Below are 27,238 nucleotides of genomic sequence, written 5' to 3'. Positions count from 1 at the left end.
CTGAGTAAATTATGACAGAATTTTCATTTTTGGGTGAAATAACCCTTTAAGGATAAATTAAGGATCCAATTTCAGCATCTTTCAGCTTTCAGACACATCCACAGGTGTGAAAGGAATATTATTTACCACTGTAAAGATATTGTAAAGATATTTGATATAATATAAATATGAAACAATCATAGGCGGAGTGTCCGGTGAAAGCCAAAAGGAATATTATTTAGCACTGTAATGTTAATATTGGCAAATATCTTCCATGAATAGTCAAACTGAATTTGCATCCTTTGACCTTGAGGATGCAATTCAGCTCTTTCTAGAAGAGATGAAAAGTTCTCTCGATGTAGAGCATGTAAAGCATTTCCTCAAACCATCCTTGCCGTTCCTCACTTCACAGAATGAGGCTCTTTAGCTCTCGTTCTGCGGAGTGCTGATTGCTCTCAGCACATCACCACAAGAAAGACCACTTAGCACAGCTATATAGAGCCCACCGTGGCCAGATGGGTGAAAGGGAAAAGAACAAGCAAGCTGTCAACAGCATGCAGGCCCCTCTATTGTGCGGCTGTGATTAAGTGGAGAGTGGGAGGGAGAGCCAGCCTTTGCCAGCGCCGTGTTGTTTTTGTGGACAGGGGGCTTCATTGAGAAACAAGAGGGGCAAATCACTCTGTTACCTCACCTCCCCAGCCACAACCGGCCCCGTAAGCTGGAGGCCTCTTCCCCGCAAATTGATTAGATTGGGACGGCGATGGTGGGAGAAAGCTATCATAGAGTGACCCAGCCTCCCTTTGTCTCTGCTCGAGCGGCGAGCCATCGTGCTTTACAAACAAACCTTGCTTGTTTAGCCCATTAGCTATAGCTGTCATCGTTCAGTCCTGCTCAAATGTTACCTTGAAGAGCATAATTTGGCACTGAAAGAAATTCTCTCTATTTTTGGTTTGTTTGTGGTTTTTCAGGGGTGTGATCTCAAGCTGAGTGCTTCTGAATGTGAATGTTGTGTTTTTGAATTGAAATGTGTTTAGAACATGTGAGTCCTGCGGGGGGTCCCATTGAACCTTTCCATTCACTTGTTTGTTCGGGACCTCTGGTGGCATTGTACATTACCATGAATGACTCCATTAGATATGGTGCACATGAAATAGGAGGCCTCTCGGCTCTAGTGCGATGGCATGTGATGTGAGAGCGAGCCGTTCACTCAGCTATTGTACAGCAGTCCTCCAGTGAGGAGCCAACACAGACTCTGTGATTTTCCCATGTCACTGGAGCGCTTTGAGAACGAGAGGCCTGCTATGTGGAGAACGGCTTCGGCTCTTGAAAGCGTGACACACACACACAAACACACACTCACACATTATTACACAACATTATTAGTTCCAGTCCTCGATTTTCTTATTGGCCGCTTGTCTGTGTTTGCGTACTCTAGATGTGATGGGATCTTAGAGAGACTCTTTCTGCAGTTACATTGTTACGGCAGTAGGTGGGGCAAGTGGCAAGCCCATTTGTTCAAAAACAATCATTTACTCAGCAGAATGGCTGCGTCTGAAATCGCATATTCTCTTGAGTAGGTACTTATTTTGAATGAGTAATAAGTAATTACTTCAGAACTGCTAAAATAGTACATTCTATATAGTATGAATGTGTGCGGTTTGAATGCAATCTGGACGTACTACATTCACCATGTAGTCATTGTCACGTGACTTGCGCCAGTTACGTTGCTTCACTGTCATCAACAAATCCTCTCCCGTGGCCTCATGGGATAGTAAAGTGTCCATCTTATGCACACTTCAGAATCTCGCCAGAAGTAGTAGGTCGTCTGGGTACTTTTTGCCTACTCTTTTATGAATACTGTGAATTCAGACGTACTTCTTTTGTCGCATACTGTATAGTAGGGAATAGGGCTGCACGATATTGGAAAAAAAATTACATTGCGATATTTTTTTCCCAACGATATATATCGCGATATTGCGAGCCATCAATCCAGGCTAAAGTCAATAATTACCATTCCATGTTATTAATAATTTCACTAATAAGCAAGCTTCATTACAAGTAACAAAAAGGCCACTTAATATTTTATTCCAGAAACATATTTCTCTCAGAATTCGGTGAACGTTCTACGCAGGACCTAACGTTCTTCGGGTTCTAGGACCTGAAAAATTATGTTTTCTGTGCTGATTCAGTGACGTGTTCATGTAAACGGCACCTAGACCCAGCAAAAGTAATGATTAATAATATGTAAAATATTACAATGAGACATTTTAATTGTTTATTAATAAACAAGTGTTTTCTGTAAAGATGAAGTTGACAATATACTGACTCGCGATCTTCGCAGCAGTGATCGGGAGAAATGCACTTTTCATACAGATTAAATATAGCTATATTTTTTTTAATGGTTCTGTTTAAAAGTAGAGATTTCTGTAGATAATAGATATTTCTTTCTTTCTTTTTTTTTTTTTTTTTAGGTGTGTGAGGCGAGTAGGCTACCTTTTACGCTGAGTTTCGGTTCATGGATCATAGCTTAATCTCGGGTTCAGGCGCTGGCTGCTATATTTAATTATTATTAATCATTATTAAATCCAGGAAATTGGATAATGAAATACTGATTAAAATTAAGATACAATTAATACAAAACGAAATTCGTTTTAAAGAAAGGCTTTGTGCTTTCTGTTTGAGGTCTCTGTGAAAGTTTTAAAGCAGTCTTTTAGTGTCGCTTTCATAACGGTCGCGTCCGTAATATCACGTAACATTGTTTTTTCCTCATAAATGCGAACACGAAAAATAAACGAATGTTTAAAAAAGACAACCATCCACAACTTTATAACACTCCAGCAAAGTAGCCTACCTCTTTTTGGTCAACATCCTCCTTTTTGTAGACGAAATAGGCTAGTCCCAAATAGCTGATTTTGACTTTTTTTTGCAGCGGATCCTCTTCGTCGCGCATTTTTGAATGTTGGCTGTGAGCGCGGTGAGCTGCGGCACAGCGAACCAATCACTGTGCAGGCACGCAGAACGCGTATGTCACCCCAGCAAAAAGCCATACAACAAACTCGTGTTTACTGTGTGCTACCGTTCTCTTATGGGTACTACTAACGTTACCCTTCACATCGCATGTTCCGGCGATGTGACTATCGCTCATTCGCACATCGCGATGTCGATGTTAAAACAGAATATCGTTCAGCCCTAGTAGGGAAGTATGCGATTTCGGATGCAACCATTCATTTGTTTAAAAACACTGATTCATTCCATTAGTGAAGCACGAAGATGCAGAACGGCTCTGTTGTTGCTTCGTTTGGAACTATTTTCAATGGCAGAGCAAAAATAGACAAAGTAACTGGCAATATTGTGTCTAAAATGTAAAAAATTGATAACTAATTTATTTTTTATTGAATGGCCTGTTGTATAAAAAAAATCACATTTGCAGTGTGTTGTTTGTCTGAATATTCGTAACAACAGTGGGACAACAACACTTGCTCGTGCAATATTGCTTCTTCTCGAGCAATGAATAAAAAGTACGAATAGCACATGCAACTTTTCCTGCATCGTTTGTATATCTATACAGTATATGATCCACTGTAATTATGGATGTCACCACAAGCACATATAGGATTCAACATTCAAACACACATTGTTTTCTATTTCCTCATATTTACACTCTTCTTCTTTTTATATCTTATCAGTGTATAAGTCTGGATAAGTTTGTGGGTCACATGGATGAGGATCTGATGACCCATCAGGCCCTGCACCTGCTGGGGGAGAATAAGTTCTGGGCGGGTCTGGTTTTCATGGACATGTACCCCTGGACCACAGTCGTGCCCCACCACGTCAAGTTCAAGATCCGAATGGATATTGATGCAGTGGAACGTACCAACAAAATCAAAGACAGGTGAGATGTCATAATGTTGAAATGGCCTGATTGTTCACTTGATCTAATAAGGGTTGTTCCTTATATAGGGTCAGGCTGGGTAGTTCATGAGACACAGATTAAGAGACCATTAAACCACTGAATTATAGTGAAACTGAATCTGTTTGACATTAATCTTAATCGCCAATTTTAAAGAAACCATTCCAGCCTTTAGTGGACTTCTTTACTCAGACAGATCCTAGTCAAGCAAGCAAATGTCTAAATCAATCTTGAGGGAGCTTTGAAGGAACATTAGATTAAAGTTCATGTCTCATCTTTCAGAGTGCATGTTTTGATTCAGATTTTATATAACATTTATTGTGTAAGGAGAGAATGGAAGATCTTCTCTTAATTGTTCATGTAAGGTGTTGCTGCTCAACACACTATTGTTAGAGAAACAGAAAGAGAAAGAGCGGGCACAATCACTTTCTCCACGTGTGCTGCACACTGCAAAGTGACACCACTCATTACTGAGAGTTTCTCTGAAGCACAAAACATGCCTGCAGGTGTTAGTCTGGTCACATCTCACTGTAGACGTCCCTCTTTAACAAACGAAGACAAACAGCAGAGGATAGAATGACACTGTGTGTTCATCAGCAGAGGATAGAATGACACGGTTCATTGTGTTTACATTATTGTGGTCATAATGCAAAGCGCAGCCACCACAAAAAAACAATGTGAATTGAATTACAAATTGTGATTTTTTTTTATTTTGTGTTTGTGTGTGTGTGTGTGTGGCACTTCTCCTAGTCATTTTAAGGATATGTTGTTATGGTATGGCTTGTGGAAAAACAGGCTTTATTGCAAAATGTCAGCATTATTATAATTGAGATTAAAGCCAACTGTCTTGGCTTTGACTGTCTTGAGAAGTCTTACCAGCAAACTAGGAGGTTGACATTTCTTTACACGTACATGACAAACTACTCTCTTAATACTCGAAGGTCCTGGAATATTCATATACAGTAGTTTACTAACCCCCTGAAGGTACCTGAAAATGCACATTTAGAGGCCTACAGTTGCTTTGAGTATTATAAACCAAATTTCATATTAGCAGTTGCTCTGTCAGGGTTATGTTTTGTTTTCATGGACTTATAATTTATCACATTGTTTCCATGTGTTGCCTTCCTTTTTTCTTTTGTTCTCTATGGCTACATTCAGACTGTCAGTCTATATCCGATTTTTGTGCATATCCGATTGAAATGCGATCAGATTTAGCAAGTGTGAACGGCCAAAATATTTTATTTTTGCAAATCATTTTGGCTACGTTCACACTGTCAGTCCGAAAAACTATTATTTGTGTATCCAATAGTAATCTGATATAAAATTATTATTACAGTTTACACTTTTTAAATCTGATCAGATTTCAATCGGATACGCACAAAAAATGGACTGACAGTTTGAACGTAGCCTTTTACATTCATATGTGGTTTGAAATGTTATTCAAATCGCATTTCTGGAAATCCCTTTCAGTCTGACTGCTCTGATCGGATTTATCGTGGTTTATGTGACTTTCTCATGTAAACATCACACGTTGTTATAGGAAACGCACTGAAAGTCCCTGCAGAAACAAGGTTGTGTTGTTGCAAAGTGGCGGAAGAGCAGAAAATTACATTATAACGGAGACCGGCGGAGATGAAAGCTCGTAATAAAGCCATGCATACCAGCCTCCTATGTGTCTGCCGATGCCTCATAAGACACACCAGCTCAGCAACTACACTGCCTACCAACACAAAATCATTGCCATAGAAACCGATGCAGATATTCTGCAAAACAAAAGAGCGGCATGGATGCAAATCGGATCTTAACAGTTGCGATACATAATGTGGGTGTCAATAAATTTAGATCAGATTCCAATCGTATGGGGGGAAAAAATCTGATTTGGACTGACAACGAACGTAGCCTATGTTCCCGCTTAACTGTCTCCTAGGTTGTCAAATGTGTCACTGTTTGTTTCCATGGTTACCTATGTTTTGCACCTGTGTCTAGATTAGTTTCTCTTGTGTATATATAGCTCTGAGTTTCTGTTGTCCCCTGTCGGTTGTCGTCATTGTTTAATGTGCATTTTCATTACGTATCTCCCGAGTATTTAGATTTCTTGGATTAAAGACTATTGAATTTGACATTTTTGAGTCATTCATGTTGGATTACACAGCAAATGTGACGTGTTTGAAGGCAGAATTTTAATTTAGAATTTGTGTAGCCCACATCTATGGAAGCTTGTTTCCGCCACAAAATAAAACATTTTAAAAGATAATTGCGACTTTTTATCTCACAATTGCGAGTTTACATCTCGCAATTCTGACTTTATTTCTCAGAATTGTGAGATATAAAGTCAGAATTGCGTGAAATAAAGTCGCAATTGCGTGTTATAAAGTCAGAATTGCGAGATATAAAGTCAGAATTCGGACTTTTTTTCTCACAATTGCGACTTTATATCACGCAATTCTGACTTTATAACACATAATTGCGAGTTTATATCTCGCAATTCTGACATCTTTTCTCAGAATTGTGAGATATAAACTCACAATTGTGAGATATAAAGTCTAATTCTAATTTTTTTTTTTTTACCTCAGAATAGTTTGTATCTCACAATTCTGACTTTATAACACGCAATTGCGACTTTATATCATGCAATTCTGACTTTATATCTCGTAATTGCGACTTTATTTCTCAGAATTGCGACTTTATATCTCCCAATTGCGACTTTATTTCTCAGAATTGCGACTTTATATCTCGCAATTGCGACTTTATTTCTCAGAATTGCGACTTTATATCTCGCAATTGCGACTTTATTTCTCAGAATTGCGACTTTATTTCTCAGAATTGCGACTTTATTTCTCACAATTCTGACTTCATATCTCGCAATTCTGAGAAAAAAAGTCACAATTCTGACTTGATATATCGCAATTGTGAGAAAAAAAGTCAGAATTGTGAGATAAAAATTCGCAATTATTATTATTTATTTATTTATTATTCAGTGGCGGAAACAAGCTTCCATACACATCTCAGTGTAGCCCAATGATCAGTCTATAGAGTTTTATTAGACGACATCGAAAATAATTGGAAATACTGTAGCCTATGATTTACTGAATGATCTCTATTGTGTGAGAACTGTTGGCCACTAAGGATTAATGCATTTTTACTGCATTATAAAAATATCCACAACTGTTCAAAAGTTTGGGATCGTTAATATTTAACATGTTTTTACAAGGGTGCATTTATTTGATAAAATTCAGTGAAACAGTAATATTGTGAAATATTATTACAATTTAAAATAACTGTTTTCTTTTGGAGTATATTTTGATATGTAAATTATTCCTGTGATGGCAAAGCTGAATTTTCATCATCATTACATGCATACGTCATGCATTACATTACATACGTCACATGATCATTCAGAAATCATTCAAATACTGTATGATTTCCTGCTAAAATTTTCTGCTCAAGAAACATTTCTTGTGTTTTTAAAAACTTTTTAAATGAGCACCAAACTACTAAATGCCCTCCTTTTCTCTTAGGTACTGGGACCCTGGTCCCAGGGCAGACCCTCTGGAGGACCATCGCTACATTTGGGGAGGTTTTGCCTACCTGCAGGACATGATTGAACATGGTATCCTCAAGTTACACACAGGTCATGACTGGCCTCTAGGTGTTTACGTGCAGCAGATGCCCTATCCCTGCTACGTGGATGACATGTGAGTGATGGCTAACTAATCCTTTCCCATATCATCACACCAGCTTAAATGGATATTCCACCCAAAAATGAAAATTCTCTCATCATTTGGGTGTGTGGTAATCATAGCCAAGAACAGGCAGGACAGGTAGTGAACAGATAAGATGTATTTCTTCCAACCAAAAGGACCAAAAAATAATATACAAAAGTCATTTTCAAACAAACTCCATGTGAATACAGGGTGAGTATCCTCATGTCGTTTCAAACCTGAATGACTTTTTGTTTTTCTGTCAAAGACAAAAGAAGAATGTAGGCAACCAAAAAGTTTTGGTTCCCTTTGACTTCCATTATATTTTTGACTATACAATGAAAGTCAATGGGAACGTCAAGTTAGGAACGACATATGGGTGAGTAAATGTTCACAGAATTTTCATGTTGGGTGGTCTGTCCATTGCAATGAAGTACAAAAATGACTCCAGTTGCATTATTTCATGGCATATCATGGTTCTCAATGAAACCTTGCAATTATCCGATGGATCTTGTTTGTTTTGTCCCATATCAAGGTTCATGCTGACCCTAAATCGCTGTTTCCCCATCTTCATGGTGCTGGCCTGGATCTACTCAGTGTCTATGGTGGTGAAGAGCATCGTGCTGGAGAAGGAGATGAGGCTGAAGGAGACACTGAAGGCCATGGGCGTCACTAATAGTGTCATCTGGTACACATGGTTTATCGACAGTTTCCTCGTGATGTCCGCCAGCACCGCTCTGTTGACTGCCATTATCATGGTGAGGAAGAAATGTGATGACTGATGAACTTTGTCCCTCTGAGCCTTTCTCAGACTTGTTGCATTGTGACCTCTGCTGGATGTATGTTGTTAGTACATGGAGGGTCTCTGTCTCTCTTTCTCTCACTCTCTTTTTATTACACAGCACTGTTTTAAATTAGAAGAGTATCTTAATTATTGAATGCCTTTGTCCTCAGGCTGGAAAAGTGCTCAATTACAGCGATCCTATCATCCTGTTCCTGTTCCTCCTCACATTCACTGTGGCCACTATCATGCAGTGCTTTCTGATGAGCGTGTTCTTCAATAAGGCCAACCTGGCTGCAGCATGCAGCGGCATCATCTACTTCACCCTGTACCTCCCTCATATCTTATGTTTCGCCTGGCAGGACCGCATTACCAAGAACATGAAGTTAGCAGTGGTGAGTCCAATATGGTTTTCCTCTTCTCTTCAGTTTGATCCAATCTAAAATGGCAGCATTTAAAGTTGCCAAAAATCTGTGATTCTCAACCAGGGTTCTGGGGATCAGTAGGGGGCCTTAACAAACTGTGAAAGGGCCCTCAAGATGAATAAAAAGTTTCACAGTTAAATGAATAAATGATTATATTGAAAATAATCAAAATACAAAGTTCTGTCATGAAACTCTAGATGGCGCTGGCTGATAGGTCCTTAACTCAATCTGCCTACAATCACATCATTCTCTATACACTTTAAATTATATGATCAATAAGTTGACAACATATTTTGATGAGTTCAAGCAATTTTCAACTTTTTTTATACAAGTTATATAAGATTCATTTCATTTTTATAAAGTCAGTTTAATGTAATTTAAGTTGAAATGACTTAAATTATTAAGTGCAATCAACTTAGATGTTTAAGTATTTTTTACAGTGTAGGGCACAGCTGATATGTTGACATATCAACATTGTCATATCCATTACAATGCCAAACACTCTTGAGAGTTGTCTTGACTTTATTCATAAAGTAAAAAGCTAAAAACACATAAAATAAATATGTAAACAGAAATGTAATTCTTATATAATACTATAGTATAATAAAACAATATGTAATTAAAAAAATATATTAAAATTTGAAAAAATTGTTCTCCCTTTAGTATCTGTTGTTTTTAATTGAAGAACATAAACTTTGAAAGTTACCACATTATTTGTGGTTAATTAATTTCATATATCAACACTCCCAGTTTAAGCTTTGGAATATTGCATTGGACAAAGGGAGGCCTTCAAGTAAAATAGGTTGAGAACCACTGCTATAAATGTCTTATTTAATTTAGAAACTATTTAAATTTAGAAAGTCATTCATTTATATTTGGACTTTACATCTGATTGGTCAAAATGGCTCTTGCACGTAGTTAATGTTTTGTAAAATGCTCCTGCTTTTCCAGAGCTTGCTGTCTCCAGTGGCCTTTGGTTTTGGGACAGAGTATCTATCCCGCTATGAGGAGCAAGGCCTGGGTCTGCAGTGGGACAATATTGGTACCAGTCCTCTAGAGGGTGATGAGTACTCCTTCTTCACTTCTATTCGGATGATGCTATTGGATGCAGTTCTTTATGCTGTTTTGGCTTGGTATCTCGACAACGTCTTTCCTGGTTCGTTTCTTACAAAGCACTGCACTGAATATGCTAAACTACTATAAAAGAAAGCTTACTTTTTTCCATTGGCTTTTCAGGCCAGTATGGCATCGGTCAGCCATTTTATTTCCCTCTGCAGCCCTCGTACTGGCTGAAGCCGACACCTTTACCCTCACAGAATCCAGATCCAGGTATGGTTGATTTATTTACACCTGATATAAACATCCATCTAGGATGATTCAATCACAAGTTGGCAGCATTAAATACATGTGTACACAGGGCCTACATTAGATTTATTTTGTGAACACACCTCTGTTTCTCTGTAGGCCCTGAGATGCCTCTGGTAAATAACTTGGAGAAGCGGGAGGATGTTGAGTATGGTGGCCTTTCGCCGGAGCACAGGGAATGCAATGGTTCCCGCAGCAGCAAGGACTGCAAGCACAAGGAGAAACGAGAGAGGATGGAGAAAGAGAGAGAGCGGGAGGAGCATCTAAAAATACACGAAGAGATTCAACAAGAGGAGATCCAGCCTGTGCACGATGGTAAGGATTCCAGTTGGGTTGTGCGTCATTTACAAATTTGAATTGAAAAAAACTTTCCAGGATAGAAGTTTCAAAAAGACTGCAAAATTTATTGCAAAAGAATTGCAAAACTTAATTATAAATTCAAAGGAATTTATAGAACTGTACCATAAGTGAAGTTTTAACAGTCAAGGGTTACAAATTTACATTTTAAAATGTATTCATATAGAAAACAGTTATTTTAAATTTGAATAATATTTCACAATATTTACTGTATTTTTAATTAAATTCAGCTTTGCTGAGCTTAAGAGAGTTTTAAAAACAGTGAAAAATATCCCCAACATTTTGAACGGTATAGTGTATATAGAATTGCAATTTCACTTATAAATACAGTAAAGAATTAATGGAATTAAATGTCATATACATATTTGATGGCAACTCTGGGTTTAAACAGCACTTGTTAATAAGAGTGGAATGAACATATGCTTAGAATTGGCGGACTAGATTTGCTACGTCATGCTGCATGAAGGAAAGCTACTGCCGAAACATACACATAAATACGGTGAATAGAATGCAAGCTGCTGCAGGGAAATATATATATATATATATATATATATAATGTATGTATGTACACTATATATATTTTGCAGAATTTGTACTAATCCTTTATTATTTATATGTAATTATGTTGAATTTCTTTGATCTGTGTTTCAGTAATTTCCTTTAAGCGCGTTCCTGTCGTTCCAATTCAAATCTCAATGAATGCTTTGATCTTTAGAAAGTGTTTCTGTATAAACTTGGTCTGTTTCTGTAGTACCTGTATATGAACCCAGACCTGTTATATTGTCAGTTATCTGTTTGGTTTAGTGTCCGTATGGGTATTTTCCCGCAGGAAATCCATTCTTTGAGCCAGAGCCGGAGGGTCTGTTAATAGGAGTGTCAGTGCAGGACTTGGTGAAGGTGTATTCTAGAAACTCAAGACCTGCAGTGGACTGTCTTAACATGAACTTCTATGAGGGCCAGATCACTTCTTTCCTGGGTCACAATGGGGCAGGAAAGACCACCACTTTGTGCGTCCTTACATATCTCTTTAACCTGAAATATAAATCCCATCTAGTTTGTGTCATCTTGGACTCATTTCTTATACATCTTGTACTGTTGCAGGTCCATATTGACCGGGTTGTTTCCGCCCACCTCTGGAACGGCTTACATATATGGGAGGGACATTCGTACAGAAATGGACACCATACGACAATCGTTGGGCATGTGTCCACAATACAACATCCTCTTCAACCAGTGAGCACCTGTTCTTTGCAAGTGGACATAATATTATAAATACTACAGTCTGATAGGTATGTTTTGTTTTATTTCACTCAGTCTGACAGTAGAGGAGCATATTCTCTTCTACTCTCTGATGAAGGGACGTGAGCACAAGGAGGCCAAGCAGGAGGTCGAGGACATGCTGGAGGACCTGGGATTACCTCATAAACGAGACGAGGAAGCACAGAACCTCTCTGGTGGGTCTTGATGCAAACCTGAGATAATAATCTGGTAATCTGTAATCTGTTATTAAGGGGGTTTTGAGTTTGCCCATTCAGGATCTGCGTTTTAGACAGATACTTAAAAACCAGGGGAGACGGGGGGGTACTGGAGAAAAGATTCTTATTTGGATCTAATCTGGGTTAGGGATAAAATAAAGCCTCTCCTATAGAGTAAACATGGAAATGATGTTGCCTTGGTGGCAAGTGTGTTTGTAGGCTACACTATACTGTTCAAAAGTTTGGGGTCAGTTTTTTTTTTTTTTTTTTTTTTTAAGAAATTAATACTTTTATTCAGCAAAGATGAATTAACGATGCGAAAAAAGTGTCAGTAGAGACATTTCTAATGTCACAAAAGATTTATATTTTTAATAAATGCTGTTCTTTTGTTGAACAAGGCGTTTATAACAAACTGAGTTTTGCTTTAATCTTTCATCATCTTTCCCTCATAATAGATCACTCTTTAATCATTTATATGGCCTTTTTTATTTACTCATTATTTGGTTACACATTATTGTTACATGCCTCCTATGTTTTCACTGTGTTTTTGGTTTAGTCCTGTGACGTAGTTTTCCCCAGTCTGTTTAATTAGTTATGTCATTTATCCACCATTCACCCTGTTAATTTACTAATTAAGTTACTTTGTTTGCTCTGTATTACTTAAACCCTCAGTTATCCCTTAGTCTCTGTCCGTTAATGTTTGTGTGGTTTTCTCCTGTGTTTCTCCTGGTTCCTGAGTGTTTGTGATTAAAGTCTGTTTCCTGCAATTATTCCTCGTCATGCAAGTTTCTAATATACCACGTTACGTAACAATTATCAGCTTTTTAAACATATTTCTCAGTATTCATTGTTAACAGTCAAATTAATTTCACAACATTTGGAGTCATACTACTACATACTAAAATGGCTCAAAGTAAATGAGAAACCCTTTACTCGTATAAATACTTAAATAATAGGTAATTGTGACTTTGTTTTTATTCTTTCTTTCTATTTATCTGTATATATACTGTATATAAAAACTTGCTACATGTACTAGACTAACTGGTGCTTGTCACAGCACTTACATATTGCCTTTTTGTTGGATTAATTGCTTCTATTGTTCTCCTCAATTTGTCATTAAGTCTACTAAATGATTGAATATAACTGACATTATATAACTGACATTATATCACACAATATGACTTAATATATCACAATTGCGTCTCGTAATTTCTACGTGATTTCTCTTTAAATCTCAGAACTGATACAGTACATCTCCTAATGTGACTTTATTTCTTATTTTCAACTTTATCTCTCAATTGCATGTTTTATTTTTTACTCTGAGGTGAAAAAACATGGCTTGCCTTGCATAATGACTGTGCCAATGTTTCAAATGCCAATGTTAATTCCTTAGACAATTCCTGGGTGTCATTGTCAATATCTCTGACAGTATCCACAGTAAATGCAATTTTAAATGCATTTTTTCTTAAACATCAAGCACCAATATCTATAAAGTCAGTGTTTTAAACAATTTGTGTTTCGACTCTGTCTATAGGGGGTATGCAGAGGAAGCTGTCGGTGGCGATGGCTTTCGTAGGCGGTTCTAGGGTGGTGATATTGGATGAGCCAACATCAGGAGTGGATCCATACGCCAGGCGCTCCATTTGGGACCTGCTACTCAAGTACCGCACAGGTACTGCCACCTTCTGGCCAAAGATAATAATGCAGGATTAAAAAGACAATCACTGCAAGAGACTTTCATTTGTAGAGCTGCTCATGCAATAAGATACAAATCTTATCCTCCTGTTGTTAAATATCTGTATCATCTCTTTCTCTCTCTCTTACACGTACACTTCATCCAGGCCGCACAGTAATACTGTCCACTCATCACATGGACGAGGCAGACCTGTTAAGTGACAGAGTGGCCATTATCTCTAAAGGTAAATTACACTGCAGTGGCTCTCCTCTCTTTCTGAAGAACTGCTTTGGAGTGGGTTTCTACCTCACGCTGGTGCGTCGCATGAAAGACCAGCGCAAGAAAGAGGTGAGACTTCTGTGACAGTTCACCATGTTGTTGATTAAATTCTTGTTTCTTTTATTTTTATTTTGGATATATCTTTTTATCACTCCATAATCAGAAAGCACTATTTTAGGAATAAAATGTTATATAAATCAAATCCCCTCTGTAAAAACCTTCACAGAACGAGACTGGAAGTGCTACTGTGGAGATCTCATTTTGAGAAAACAGCCTTTAAAGATGTGTATTGTAATTGAAATCTACTGACTCAAATAGATAAAGTGTAATACAATAGACACTTTATTACGTATTTTGGATATTTTCTTTTCATTAGGCTGAAAAAAAGGCACAATATGGTAGCAAAATAGCCCAAAATCGGTATTTCGACTGTGTTCAGTAAGTGTTCTTTGTCTGTGCTCTTCAGAATGAGTGTGACTGTGCGTCTGAGTGTTCCTGCTCCTGCTCCTCCTGCACTAGATATAAAGAGGAGAGTCAGGCACTACAGCCCGAGAGAATACTGGACGGTCAGTGGGCTTAGCTCAAAATATTCATTGATATAACAGCCTCATTTCTTCAAAAAGGAATCATTTTTTCATCTCTCTACACAGGGAATGTTGAGAGCATCACTACTCTGATTCATCACCATGTACCTGAGGCAAAGCTGATTGAAATGGTCGGTCAAGAGATGACCTATCTACTCCCTAATAAGGGTTTTAAATATCGTGCGTACGCCAGCCTTTTCCGAGAACTGGAGGAAACTTTGGCTGACATGGGCCTCAGTAGCTTTGGCATATCTGACACATCACTAGAAGAGGTTGGACAACATTTATTTCTGCATTATGCTTTAGCAACCATTACCATCAGTGATAACAGTCAACAGACTGCGTAATATATAGCTACAGTTCTTGTGTTTCAATTTTCTGTATAATTTTTATATCCATTTTTGGCTGTTATTTTATATATATATATAATGCTAAAACAACGCTGGTTGTTACTGTGCAAAATATATAGATAAGTGTGTCCTCACTTATGATTTAAGACACTGTGTTGTATATATTTAGATCTTTCTGAAAGTTACAGCAGATGGAGAGGCAGCCAACAGCTCTGTCACACCAGGTAAATATCCTCATATTACCTATATCAACAGCCATAATACCTATAATATATATCATTAAGTTAATTCAAGTCCTGTACTTTCCATAAACCAGGAGTTTATGGAATAGTTTATGATTGTCTTTTAAATCCCTGCTGTGTTTGACTGTGTCAAACTACCCCCTCAGAGCAATGGATGCTACAACAGAGGAAAAATAGTTTCTTGAGAGACAGAGAGACTACGAACAATGTTGAAGGTGAATCGAGATCCCAGATCTCAGCTTTGCTTAGCGCTCATGCTAAGAAGCTAACAGGGTGATATGAAGGGTTTGACTGAGGTGCTATGCTTTGTGTAGAGATAAAGCTTCTTGAGATACAGTAGCTCTTGGCAGACATCAGATCATCTTAGACCAATATGCATTTCCATTCTGCTCCATGCTGGTTTGTGCTGATTAGTGCTGGTCTAGCTGGCGAACCAGTCAATCGTGCTGATTGATTGCCCGAAAATGGTTCTTGGTTAAGCTAGAAAACATATGGGGTCTTGCTTGTTAAAGCAACTAATGTGGTCTTGCTGGTTTAGAGGTTTGAGCTGGTCAGTTGTATAAACTGTATAAACACAGTTTATACAGCAGGTCTAATTAGATTATGCCTGTATCTGGTCTGGTTTACAGATGCAAATGGTGTGGGGAACCCAGTAGAGTCTGACAACAGTGGTGGTAGAGCCTCCAAGCAGGTTAAAGGGTTTAGCCTGGTACTCAAGCAGTTCCACGCTCTTCTGGTCAAGAGATTTCACCATGCCACACGCAGCCACAAAGATTTCCTTGCACAGGTAAGGTGAAGTTTGCATGTGGACACAGTGTTATGAAAATGAGGAAATTTCACCCAAAAAGCATCATTCTGTTATCCGTTCCAAACCTAAAAAATATTCTGGCCACTTATTTGATGCCATGTGTTTTTTCTAGAATAGACAACAAGCAGAGGTTTTCTTTACATCTTGCTTTTTTGTAGATTGTTTTGCCATCCAGTTTTGTCCTTATTGCTTTGATCTTCACTATGATTGTCCCACCATTTGGAGAGTATCCCAGTCTGACCCTCACTCCATGGATGTATGGACCACAGTTGACCTTCATCAGGTGAGATCAGCTGTTTAGAGTCTAAGTGCGTTTTCACACCTGTAGATTGTTTTTTTTGTTTCGAAGCTAGGGTTAAAATTGTTACAATGTTGTGATTTCTTCTTGGTTCAGTTCGCTTTCACAAGGCAACATTTCCAAATGGACAAACATTAGTTAATACGAGTCAAGTGTGAGTAAAGTCTCCTCTCATTGGTCCGCGCGCACCTGTTTATGTTCCAGGATTCATCTCATAGCGGTCATTATATATTACTTTATCATTTTAGCAAGGCTTTGTTTGTATTGTTATGCGTTTTTGTTCAGAAATATGTTTATTCGACCAAATTTTAATAAGACATTTCACTTCGTCTTTGCTCCAGGTTAACCTGCGATTCTTTTTGAGAGGCATTAGCAAAACACACACTGCTGCTTTTCATGCAACGTACAGTACGTAATTCCCCATCATATATTGTGATACAGCCTGGTTCGTTGGTTCGTCGGGTCGGATTGTTTTCTCACTACAAGCGAACAGCTCCACAGTTGTTGCAATTGGGCTAAGACCACCTCGTTGATGCGATCTCGGACAGATTATTTTGGTGCGGATCGGAGCGCTATTGCCGTTTTCACATATGCCTAAAAGAACCGAATTAAGGGAGAAAACGCACCAGGTTCCAAAACAAATGCTCCAAATTAGCCAGGTGTGAAAACTCCCTAAGAATCTGTTTATGAAGTAATTTGTATGTTTTCATTCACGATGAATTTCTCACCTGTCTTCTGTATCTCAGTAATGAGCAGCCATCGCATCCAAAAATGAAGCATTTCATGCAGACGTTGCTGAAGGACCCTGGCATGGGAACACGCTGTATGGCAAATCAGCCCTTGGAGTGAGTTTTTAAGTTTGGTCTGAGGGGGTTTTGAAACTACACTATGAGCATACTTTAATTATTTTGAGATTGACTCTGGAGAATATGTTGAGCCAGTGCACACCTATCCAGCTCTGATTTATGCGATTCTGATTTATGTGATTACTTCTATAAATACAGAGTTCTGTCATGAAACTCTAGATGGTGCAGGCTGATAAATCCTTAACTCAATCTGCCTGCAATCACATCATTCTCTATAGGACACAGCTGAATGGTTCCTGCTCTATCAGTAGCAATGAGCTTTCTGCTCAACTTTCAAATACTTGGTAAGCATTTGTTGTAGCAGTTGCAGTGCTCTTTCAGAAACCCTCCATCTTCCCCAGCTCCACCTGTATAGATCTGCTACGACAGGTAATTCATGTATGCTATTTTGTACAGCAGCAGCATGTCTTACTTGCTCACAACAGTGTTGTGTATGTATTGGCAGTAGCAAGTCCTGTACTTGCTCTGCAGCAGCAGCAACAATTATCAACTGCAACAGCACTAACAGCAGCAGCGTAGCAGATCTATTCCACAAAGACCAAACATATCAACATTGTCATATCCATTACCATCCCAAACACTCCTAGAGTTGTCATGACAGAAATGTAATCTTTGAATGGAGCGTGACAAAATCTTCAGAGCGTGAGTTTTCTCCATAGATATATAAAAATAATGTATAAACATTTCAGGGCTATGCATCTGTGCCACGATTCAATATCATTTTAAGTTAATTGCTTAGTTACCAAATTCATAGTAAGTTAAACTACCAATAGAAAAGTTTTGGGTCAGTAAGATTGTTTATTTTTGTAACACTTTTGTTCAAATTGGTTAAATTGATTAAAGTAACAATAAATACATTTATTATGTTATTAAAAAAATATCTATTGTAAATAAATACTTTTCTTTTTAACTTTTCTTTTAACAGTTTCCACAAAAATATTAAGCAGCTGTTAGCTGTTTTCAACATTGATAATAATAATAAATGTTTCTTGAGCAGCAATTCAGCATTTTAGAATGATTTCTGAAGAATCAGGTGACTGAAGACTGGAGTAATGATGCTGACATTTTTTATATTTTTAATAATTAAAATAATATTTTGCAATAATTATACAGTTATACTTAAAATAGAATAGTAATTTATTATATTATATTATATTATATTATATTATATTATATTATATTATATTATATTATATTATATTATATTATATTATATTATATTATATTTATTATATCATATCATATATGTGAATATGTGCTCACAGGAACCTCTTTACCTGTTTAAACACATCCTCTGATTGGGAAGTTCCTCCAGTGTCTCCTGAGGTCACGAACATCTTATTGAGTCCTGAGTGGAATACAAGAAACCCTTCCCCTTCCTGTGAGTGCAGCACTGATACAAAGCTCACCATGCTGCCGTTCTGTGCGGCTGGAGCTGGAGGACTGCCACCACGACAGGTCAGGATCAGATGGAACTGAAATACTTTATCATAATTATAAAGATCCAGGAGGTGAGTTTAGTAATTTGTTTTTTTTTTTTTATCTCATGTAGAGAAAAGAGCCAACAGGGGACATTTTGCTTGATATGACAAACAAAAACATCTCTGATTACTTAGTGAAGACTTACCCCAAGCTCATCAAGACCAGGTGAGCTGTTCTAAAAAAACTTCAGTGTGCTAGTAGTGTTAGTATTCATTTCATTTTGTGTAATGGCTGCTGTTTTCCTTATATGCAGCTTGAAGAGCAAATATTGGGTGAATGAACAAAGGTAAAGTTTCTGTCTTTTTTATTTAGTTGTATGGATGTTTGATGTGGTTGCTGATATAAAGCAATCAAACAGTTGTCCAGAAACCCACACATCATAATCAAAGATTTCTTTCTGCAGAATGCCTCAAGATTTTACTTCATTTAGGCCAAAAACATAAGCTAGGGACTTAAAAAAAAAATTTTTTTTTTTTTGAGATGACGACGTCCTTCAGTGTGACATTTATTTATTTATTTATTTATTTATTTATTTATTTATTTATTTATAATATTGTAAAATATTATAAAAATGCTTTTAAGCACCATTTTGCTAATTATTTTGTAATTATTATGCATTGATTTTTTTAAATGGAAATTTTTACTTTTTAACCCTTGTGCATCCTTGAGGACATTTTTGGCTTTTTCAGTTTTGTTTTTTTGATCACTTTGCCTGTGTTAATGCTAACTGCATAAAATTTGGCACGGGTGTGTATTTTTATTGGAATTTTACTATTTCATCATCATTTTCTTTAAAAAATCTATTTTGCACTAGTTACACAAAATACTTCCTCTCAGGACCTTAAGGACAAAAATGTCCCCATTGAAACCCATTAAAACTGCATTTTTTAATCCCTGTGCCGTTTAACTATAAAATGATGCAATCTTTTTTAATAGGCTTTCATTCTGTTGGCAAGGCTTCAAAATTGACATTTTTACCATTTTTTATCAGATGGTGCCATTTTTTCAGGTTAGGCCTATAAAGCAAATACTCGCTTTATTCCTGTTTTCTGCTTCGGCATATTATAGAGCCAACTGGATAAATTATGCAACGATAATTGTGTGGGTTTGTTGGTATGGATGTCTAAGTGTGGTTGGTATGTGTGTTATAAAAAAAAAAAAGTGTTTGTGTGCATGTGTGTGCTTGTAATATTTGAGAGAGAAAAACTCAACTGCAAATTGAAAATCCAATCACTGTGTTCACCAGTGGAGTTTTGCTGGCATCCAATGGGGAAAGTCTGGTACTGCGCCCAAACAAAATCTTACTGAAAGCTCATTTTTTGAGATATCATCCTCAAATTTGGAACACAACCTGTTTAGATTTATGGCTTTGAATTTATATCAGTTTTAGAGTTCCAAATGTTTCATAAAATATATATTTTATATAAAATATTGATTATAATGTTCATAAATATTTTTCATAAACTTAAACTTCTATAACATTTTTTTGGTTGCACTTTTTTTCAATTTTTTCACTTCAACAACAATCTGCCAAGGGTCTTCTTTAAAATGAGACCAAACTTAAGTATTTGCTCCCAAGCATAACATTTTTATGAGAGTTTTTTGACTTGGACATTTTTGTCCCTTTTGGACCTATGAGTAAGTTTTTTTTAATTTTTTATGTTAACTGCATTAATTTTGGCACAGGTGTCTATTTTTATTGTAATTTTACTATTTCACCCCCATTTCATTTGAAAAAAAAATGTTGCACTAGTTACACAAAATACTTATATATATTTTATATAAAATATTGATTATAATGTTCATAAATATTTTTCATAAACTTAAACTTCTATAAAAAAAATTTGGTTGCACGTTTTTCACTTTTTTCACTTCAACAACAATCTGCCAAGGGTCTTCTTTAAAATGAGACCAAACTTAAGTATTTGCTCCTAAGCATAACATTTTTATGAGAGTTTTTTGACTTGGACATTTTTGTCCCTTTTGGACCTATGAGTAAGTTTTTGTTTTTTTGTTTCTGTTAACTGCATGAATTTTGAGCTATTATAGCAATGATATGCAATGATTATGCAATGATAATTGTGTGGGTGTGTTGGTATGGATGTCAGAGTGTGGTTGGTATGTGTGTTATATAAAAAAAAAATTGTTTGTGTGCATGTGTGTGTTTGTAGTATTGATAGAGAAAAACTCAACTGCAAATAACAAAGCCAATCACTGTGTGACCAGAGGAGTTTTGCTGGGATCCAATGGGGAAAGTCTGGTACTGCGCCCAAACAAAATCTTACTGAAAGCTCATTTTTTGAGATATCAACCTCAAATTTGGAACACAACTTATTTAGATTTATGGCTTTGATTTTCTAGCCGTTTTAGAGTTCAACTTGTTTCATAAAATATATATTTTATATAAAATAATATTCATAAATAATTTTCATAAACTTAAACCTATATAACTTTTTTTTGGATTTACTTATAAAAAAAATTTAACTTCAGCAATAATCTGCCAAGGGTATTCTTTAAAATGATACCAAAGTTAAGTCTGTGCTCCCAAGCTTCAACTTTTTATGACCGTTTTTTGACATGGACATTTTTGTCCTCTTTGGACCTATGAGTAACTTTTTTAAATTGATGCACAAGGGTTAATTTGTCTAGTTGAAGCAGCTTAAAATAGATGAGTGACCAGTCACAGAACTAAATTAGACAATTTCCCTCATACATTTTGTTAAACTGTAAAATGTCATAAATATTGACAATGAAAATAAATGGACATGTTATACAAGTGCAAAATGTTAATATGCAAACATAAATTAGTGGACACAATAACTGAGGAATCTTTAAAACGATGCTCGATTAAACCCATTCTTTCACAGGTACGGTGGACTCTCTGTTGGTGGACAACTACCGATCCTCGATGTGGATCCTGAGGAGATCCAGGATATTCTTTCCCAGCTTGGACGGATAATGAATATTACAGGGGTATGATATTGTGTTTACTACCCATAAGAATTTGATGAGATGCATTTAAATATATTACTGCTCACACAACATATACACTGTTGAATGATTTCTTCTCCTTAGGGCCCATATTCAAAGTCAGCCATGAACGAATTCGGAACTTTCTTGCACTACATGGAGAGTGAGTACAATGTTAAGGTAAGTTAAACCCCGTATTTAACAGTACAATGTCCCAAAATGTGTTTGGACACTTTAACCATGATTAAACTTTCCTTGTCAAGGACATTTTTCTACTGACTTTATTTTTCTCCTGGTTTCCTAACTTGTCACAGGTGTGGTATAATAACAAAGGCTGGCACGCCATGGTCTCCTTCATGAACATAGCAAACAACGCCATTCTCCGTGCTTACCTGCCGCCTCACGCCAACCCTTCAGAATACGGCATTACTGCCATCAACCACCCGCTCAACCTCACCAAAGAGCAGCTCTCAGAAGTCACTGTGTGAGTGTCAGATTGAAAAGTTTACATCATCTGTCTTGGATGCTCAGCACTAAATACAGGTGTAAATGGGGTCCAAACTGTTGTTTTTTTACTAAAACAAGTGTTTTTAATCTTAAAGTCCCCCTCTGTTGAAAATTGTGTTTTTAATGTTGTTTATATGTATATGTGGTGTTTTTATTATGCTTTAAGACAAACCTTGTTCAAATTCATAAGTCAACACCATTGCTGAGTATTTTCTCCTTAAAACTGCAGTCAACCAAAGACAGTCTCAAGAACGTTTTTCAAATTGCTGTTGTTTTTGACGTCACAAACTACCTTGTAACCAATCAATCACATCAACATGTGATCGTCAACCAGTGGATCTCTGAGCTGGTGTGAGTGAGTGGAGGCGGGGCTTATTTGCATTTTCATAAAACCATGTATACTAAATGAGGCATGGGTGTAGAGTTACATTCAAGCAATTTTAAGGCATGAAGAATTTTTTTTTCCAAGGAAAAACGTTTAAATATGTAGTTTTGGTGATCAAAGATGAGTTTTAAGGAATAAAATTATTTACTACAGGGGGACTTTAAACTTTATGTGAAGAATCTGACGTTCAGTTAATAGTGATGTATGAGTGATGTACAGTACCATTCAAAAGTTTGGGGTTGGTACACTTTAATGATTTTGAAAGAAGACTCATATTCTCGCCAAGACTGCATTTTTTTTTTATTAAAAATACAGTAAGAATAGTATCGTGAAATGTTTTACAATATAAAATATCTTTCTATTTTAAAATATTTAAAAATGTGATTTATTCCTGTGATTCAAAGTTGAATTTTCAGCATAATTACTTCAGTCTTCAGTGTCACATGATCCTTCAGAAATCATTATAATATTTGCTGCTCAAGAAACATTTATTATTATTATTATTATGAATGTTGAAAATGTTGTGCTGCTTAATATTTTTGTGGAAACTGCTCAATTTTTCCTCTATGAATAGAAAGTTAAAAAGAACAGCATTTGATTTTTTTTGTAACATTATAAATATTTTTACTGTCCCTTTTGATCAGTTTAATTTATCCTTGAATCTTGAATCTAACCCCAAGCTTTTGAGTGGTAGTGTATGTAGTCATGAAATCAGAAACACAGACATCTGATACACATCATTTCAAGTATTTACATGCAAAAATTTAAAATAAAATACATTTAAAGTAAAAAGTGTAGTGTACTTTTGTGTTGTAAAAGGCTGCTTTTCCTTTCGGACAGTCTCGCCACATCAGTGGATGCAGTGGTGGCCATCTGCGTCATCTTTGCCATGTCCTTCGTCCCGGCCAGCTTCATCCTCTACCTCATTCAGGAACGTGTCACCAAGGCCAAACATCTGCAGTTTGTTAGTGGAGTCAGCCCTGTGGTCTACTGGGTCGCCAACTTTTTCTGGGACATGGTGAGATTTATCAGCATTGTGTGTTAACAAGGACAGTTCTGTAAAATGTCAAACATTAGTCATTGTGAAATGTTTGAGCTGTTTGATTGCTCATATCCCATTCATTTGTTTGTGCCAGATGAACTACTCCCTCAGCACAGTGATGGTTGTGGCCATTTTCGTGGGTTTTGATAAGAGGTGCTACACATCACCCACAAATCTGCCAGCGCTGGTCGCTCTGCTTTGTCTCTATGGGTCAGTCAGCGGCTTATGTATTCTGCCATTGACTTAAAGAAAATCAGCTAAGCACAACAGTGATTTTTCTTCCACTCTTCACTATGCAGGTGGTCAGTGACGCCCATGATGTACCCCATGTCCTACATGTTCAATGTCCCCAGCACGGCATACGTGTCCCTCTCCTGCATCAACCTTTTCATTGGTATCAACAGTAGCGCCATCACCTTCATCCTAGAGCTCTTTGAAAACAACAGGGTAAAATTACATTTTTTGTTGTTTTGTTTTTTTATATACAATTCTAATTAAAGTTAAAAAAAAAAAGTTTGCTTAAGAATCCATGTTTACTGATTTCAGATTTTGAAGTAATTACTTGTGTTTTTTCTTCACAAACCCTACAGTCTCTAATAATGTTTAATGAGGTGTTGAAGAAGGTGTTACTGGTCTTCCCTCACTTCTGTCTCGGCCGAGGTCTCATAGATATGGCCATGAACCAGGCCGTGACTGACGTCTACGCCAGATTTGGTATGGTCTTCTATTAGCAAGAACTATTAATGATTGATCAATTGTTGTGTAAAATCTGCCACCTCAAATGAAGCCTTTTAATGTCCTTACTCTAAAAACAGCATGTCTGTTTAAACTGACAGTACGTTTCCCCTCAGATTTTTGACCCAACTTGATTTGAATGAAATTTCTAAAAATAATCATGTGTATGTAAGTTATGTAGGTAAAATGCTGAAAACATTCCTTCACTGCTCTAAATCCAACTGAATTGCATATTCTTCACTCGAAACTCATATGATAATTTTCCAGTAAAACACAAAAATAATTAAGAATTATTATTAGTATTGTATTATGCTATATTCACCAAGGCTGCATTTATTTGATCAAAATACAGTAAAAATTGTAATATTGTGAAATATTATTACAGTTTAAAATAACTGTTTTCTATTTGAATATATTTTAAATGTAATTAATTCCTGCATTTTCAGCATCCATCATGCCCATCTTCAGTGTCACATGATCTTACAGAAATTGTTCTGAAATTATTTGGTGCTAAACAAATCAAACACTTCTTCTTATTATGTTGAAAATAGTATATTTGTTGAAAACAGTTGTGCTGCTTAATATTTTTGTGAAAACAGTGATAATATTTTTTCAAGATTCTTTGATAAATAGAAAGTTAAATAAATAATTGTTTTCTTGTAATTGGAGGCGTGCCAGTTTTAGCTGTTTTTGCTCACTAAATGATGTGTTCTCAAATGTGCTTGGACTTTTGTATTTTTTGTAAGCCTGAGGAAGGTCGATTGACCGAAACGTTGCTCACTCAAATATTTTTGTGATTTTGCAAACTCAAGTAGTGTGAAGGATTTATATATTTTTAACAAATTAAAAGTTCAAAAGAATAGCATTTTTTTGAAATAGTAGACTTTTACATTGTTTCAAAAAACCCTGTCAATGTATCCTTTCAGAATTAAGGAATTCATTTCTTTCTCAAAAACAAAAATATTACTGACTTTTAAACAGCAGTGTATATATTAATACTAAACAAAAATTGCTAACTAACACTGCTAATACAATGAACTACTAAGTAGTTTCTTTTGTCATGTTTTATCTCATCTATTGTAACAAATGAGCCAGATCTGCTACTGGCGCCCCCTAAAAAGAAAAAAAAAAAGAAGCCACTGTCCTTACTATAAACTATATCTTGGCACAGGAGAGGAGTATTCCATGGATCCGTTCAGATGGAACTTTGTGGGGAAGAATCTCGTCTGTATGGCTGTGGAGGGTTTTGTGTATTTCATCTTAAACCTGCTCATCCAGTACAATTTTTTCCTTGATCACTGGTGAGGGCAAAAAGACAAAAGGATTCTGCTCAGTACAGACTTTTACTCTACAACTGCAAAATAAACATTAAAAAAAAAGTTAGCTTTAAAATTGGATCTGTTTAATATTTTGTGTTTTGTGGTAACTATTATTTGTGACGGTGAAATGTGCAGGGTGACAGACTATGCGAAGAGTCCTGTTAAAGATGAAGATGATGATGTAGCTCAGGAGAGAGAGCGCATTTACAAAGGAGGGAACAAGAATGACATCCTTCTAGTTCGAGACTTGTCAAAAGTAAGTGACCATAAGACAAAAAGCTTCCATTTTTTTATTATTTTTTGTAAACAATGTCAGTGTTGAATTTGTAGTGTTTTGAAGGACCGTTATTGCCATGCTGAAATGTGCGGTCTAATCTTAGACATACAGGCGCAGAAAACGACCAGCAACGGACAGAATCTGTGTAGGAGTTCCAGCAGGGGAGGTATCAGATTTGAAAAGATGAACCATACTGCTGCTCTTTCAATTGAAATGAACGACTGAACAATGATATTCAACTTAAATTTTTCATGCAGTGCTTTGGGCTTCTTGGTGTAAACGGTGCAGGTAAAACCACAACCTTTAAAATGCTAACCGGAGACACAGATGTGACATCAGGCGAGGCGTCAGTAGCTGGATACAGGTAATGTACAAATTATAAAGAGCCACTAGTTGTGAACTTACATTGGATGTAAACGCTAATCATGAACTGCTTGTCTTCAGCATTCTTACCAACATACTGGATGTGCACCAGAACATGGGCTACTGTCCTCAGTTTGATGCCATAGATGAACTGCTGACAGGGAGGGAGCACCTGTACCTGTACGCCCGTCTCCGTGGGATCCCTGAATCTGAGATTAGCAGAGTGAGACTCCCACCCCTTACAGATCACATGACACACACCAGGACAAAAACATAGCACATGACACTTGAACACATACTTGAGTGAAAGTAGAAAGGTTTCCACATTTCATTAGACACAAATAACTACTATATATTAGGCTTTGTTGGCTGAAATTCTTAAAGCATTCTGATACAATCATCATGTATGATGATATGTTTTCTGTAGGTGGCAGAATGGGGCGTTCAGAAGCTGGGTCTGTCTGAATATGCCGGAAACTGTGCTGGTACCTACAGCGGGGGCAACAAGAGGAAGCTGTCTACTGCTATCGCTATGATTGGCTGTCCTCCTTTAGTGCTCCTGGTATGTTTTTCCTAAGCATTCCCAGTGTCATTGCGCAAAACAAAACACTGGTGTAATGTAACCCTGTAAATGTGTGTAGGATGAGCCCACCACAGGAATGGACCCTCACTCCCGTCGGTTCCTGTGGACCGCCATTCTGAGTATCATCCGTGATGGGAGGGCAGTCGTTTTGACGTCACACAGGCAAGTATTTGTCAGGGTTTCCCAAACGGGATGTAATTTAATAATTAATGAAGTATACAGTCAGTCGCATTGTGTGTTTCAGAGTGAAGAGCATCACTGTTCATTTAACAGCTTATACCATGTTGAAAGTAAATCAGTAGCAATATGAGATATTTAATGTGAAATGAAATGTCACATCACAGTTCAAATCGTAGAATATCACAGTAGAATTTTTTGTCCTTGCCATGCAGCTCTCTCTCTCTCTCTCTCTCTCTCGCTCTCTCTCTCTCTCTCTCTCTCTCTCACTCTCTCTCTCTCTCTCTCTCTCTCTCTCTCTCT

At 36.9% G+C, this 27,238-nt stretch overlaps 1 protein-coding gene across 1 annotated transcript in view; it reads left to right on the top strand.

Annotated features, from left to right (window-relative positions):
* The window catches only part of abca4b (ATP-binding cassette, sub-family A (ABC1), member 4b), a 54,293-nt gene that overhangs the window by 23,294 nt on the left and 3,761 nt on the right, over nt 1–27,238 (top strand). The window contains 36 exon segments of the mRNA XM_079875768.1: nt 3,666–3,871; nt 7,408–7,584; nt 8,126–8,348; nt 8,545–8,766; nt 9,748–9,952; nt 10,033–10,125; nt 10,261–10,476; nt 11,348–11,525; nt 11,620–11,751; nt 11,833–11,972; nt 13,528–13,665; nt 13,835–14,016; nt 14,414–14,513; nt 14,598–14,803; nt 15,051–15,105; nt 15,270–15,338; nt 15,753–15,910; nt 16,090–16,214; nt 16,976–17,074; nt 18,361–18,553; nt 18,648–18,742; nt 18,831–18,863; nt 21,445–21,550; nt 21,653–21,727; nt 21,862–22,031; nt 23,280–23,457; nt 23,576–23,691; nt 23,781–23,928; nt 24,072–24,195; nt 25,388–25,517; nt 25,671–25,791; nt 25,916–25,978; nt 26,070–26,176; nt 26,257–26,398; nt 26,603–26,737; nt 26,817–26,920. Of these exon segments, the coding sequence (XP_079731894.1) occupies nt 3,666–3,871; nt 7,408–7,584; nt 8,126–8,348; nt 8,545–8,766; nt 9,748–9,952; nt 10,033–10,125; nt 10,261–10,476; nt 11,348–11,525; nt 11,620–11,751; nt 11,833–11,972; nt 13,528–13,665; nt 13,835–14,016; nt 14,414–14,513; nt 14,598–14,803; nt 15,051–15,105; nt 15,270–15,338; nt 15,753–15,910; nt 16,090–16,214; nt 16,976–17,074; nt 18,361–18,553; nt 18,648–18,742; nt 18,831–18,863; nt 21,445–21,550; nt 21,653–21,727; nt 21,862–22,031; nt 23,280–23,457; nt 23,576–23,691; nt 23,781–23,928; nt 24,072–24,195; nt 25,388–25,517; nt 25,671–25,791; nt 25,916–25,978; nt 26,070–26,176; nt 26,257–26,398; nt 26,603–26,737; nt 26,817–26,920 (4,964 nt within the window).

This window comes from Squalius cephalus (assembly GCF_949319135.1).
Source record: "Squalius cephalus genome assembly, chromosome: 7".
Taxonomy (NCBI): domain Eukaryota; kingdom Metazoa; phylum Chordata; class Actinopteri; order Cypriniformes; family Leuciscidae; genus Squalius; species Squalius cephalus.
The sequence above is the reverse complement of the archived record's forward strand: the minus strand, read 5'-3'. Positions and strand labels throughout refer to the sequence as shown.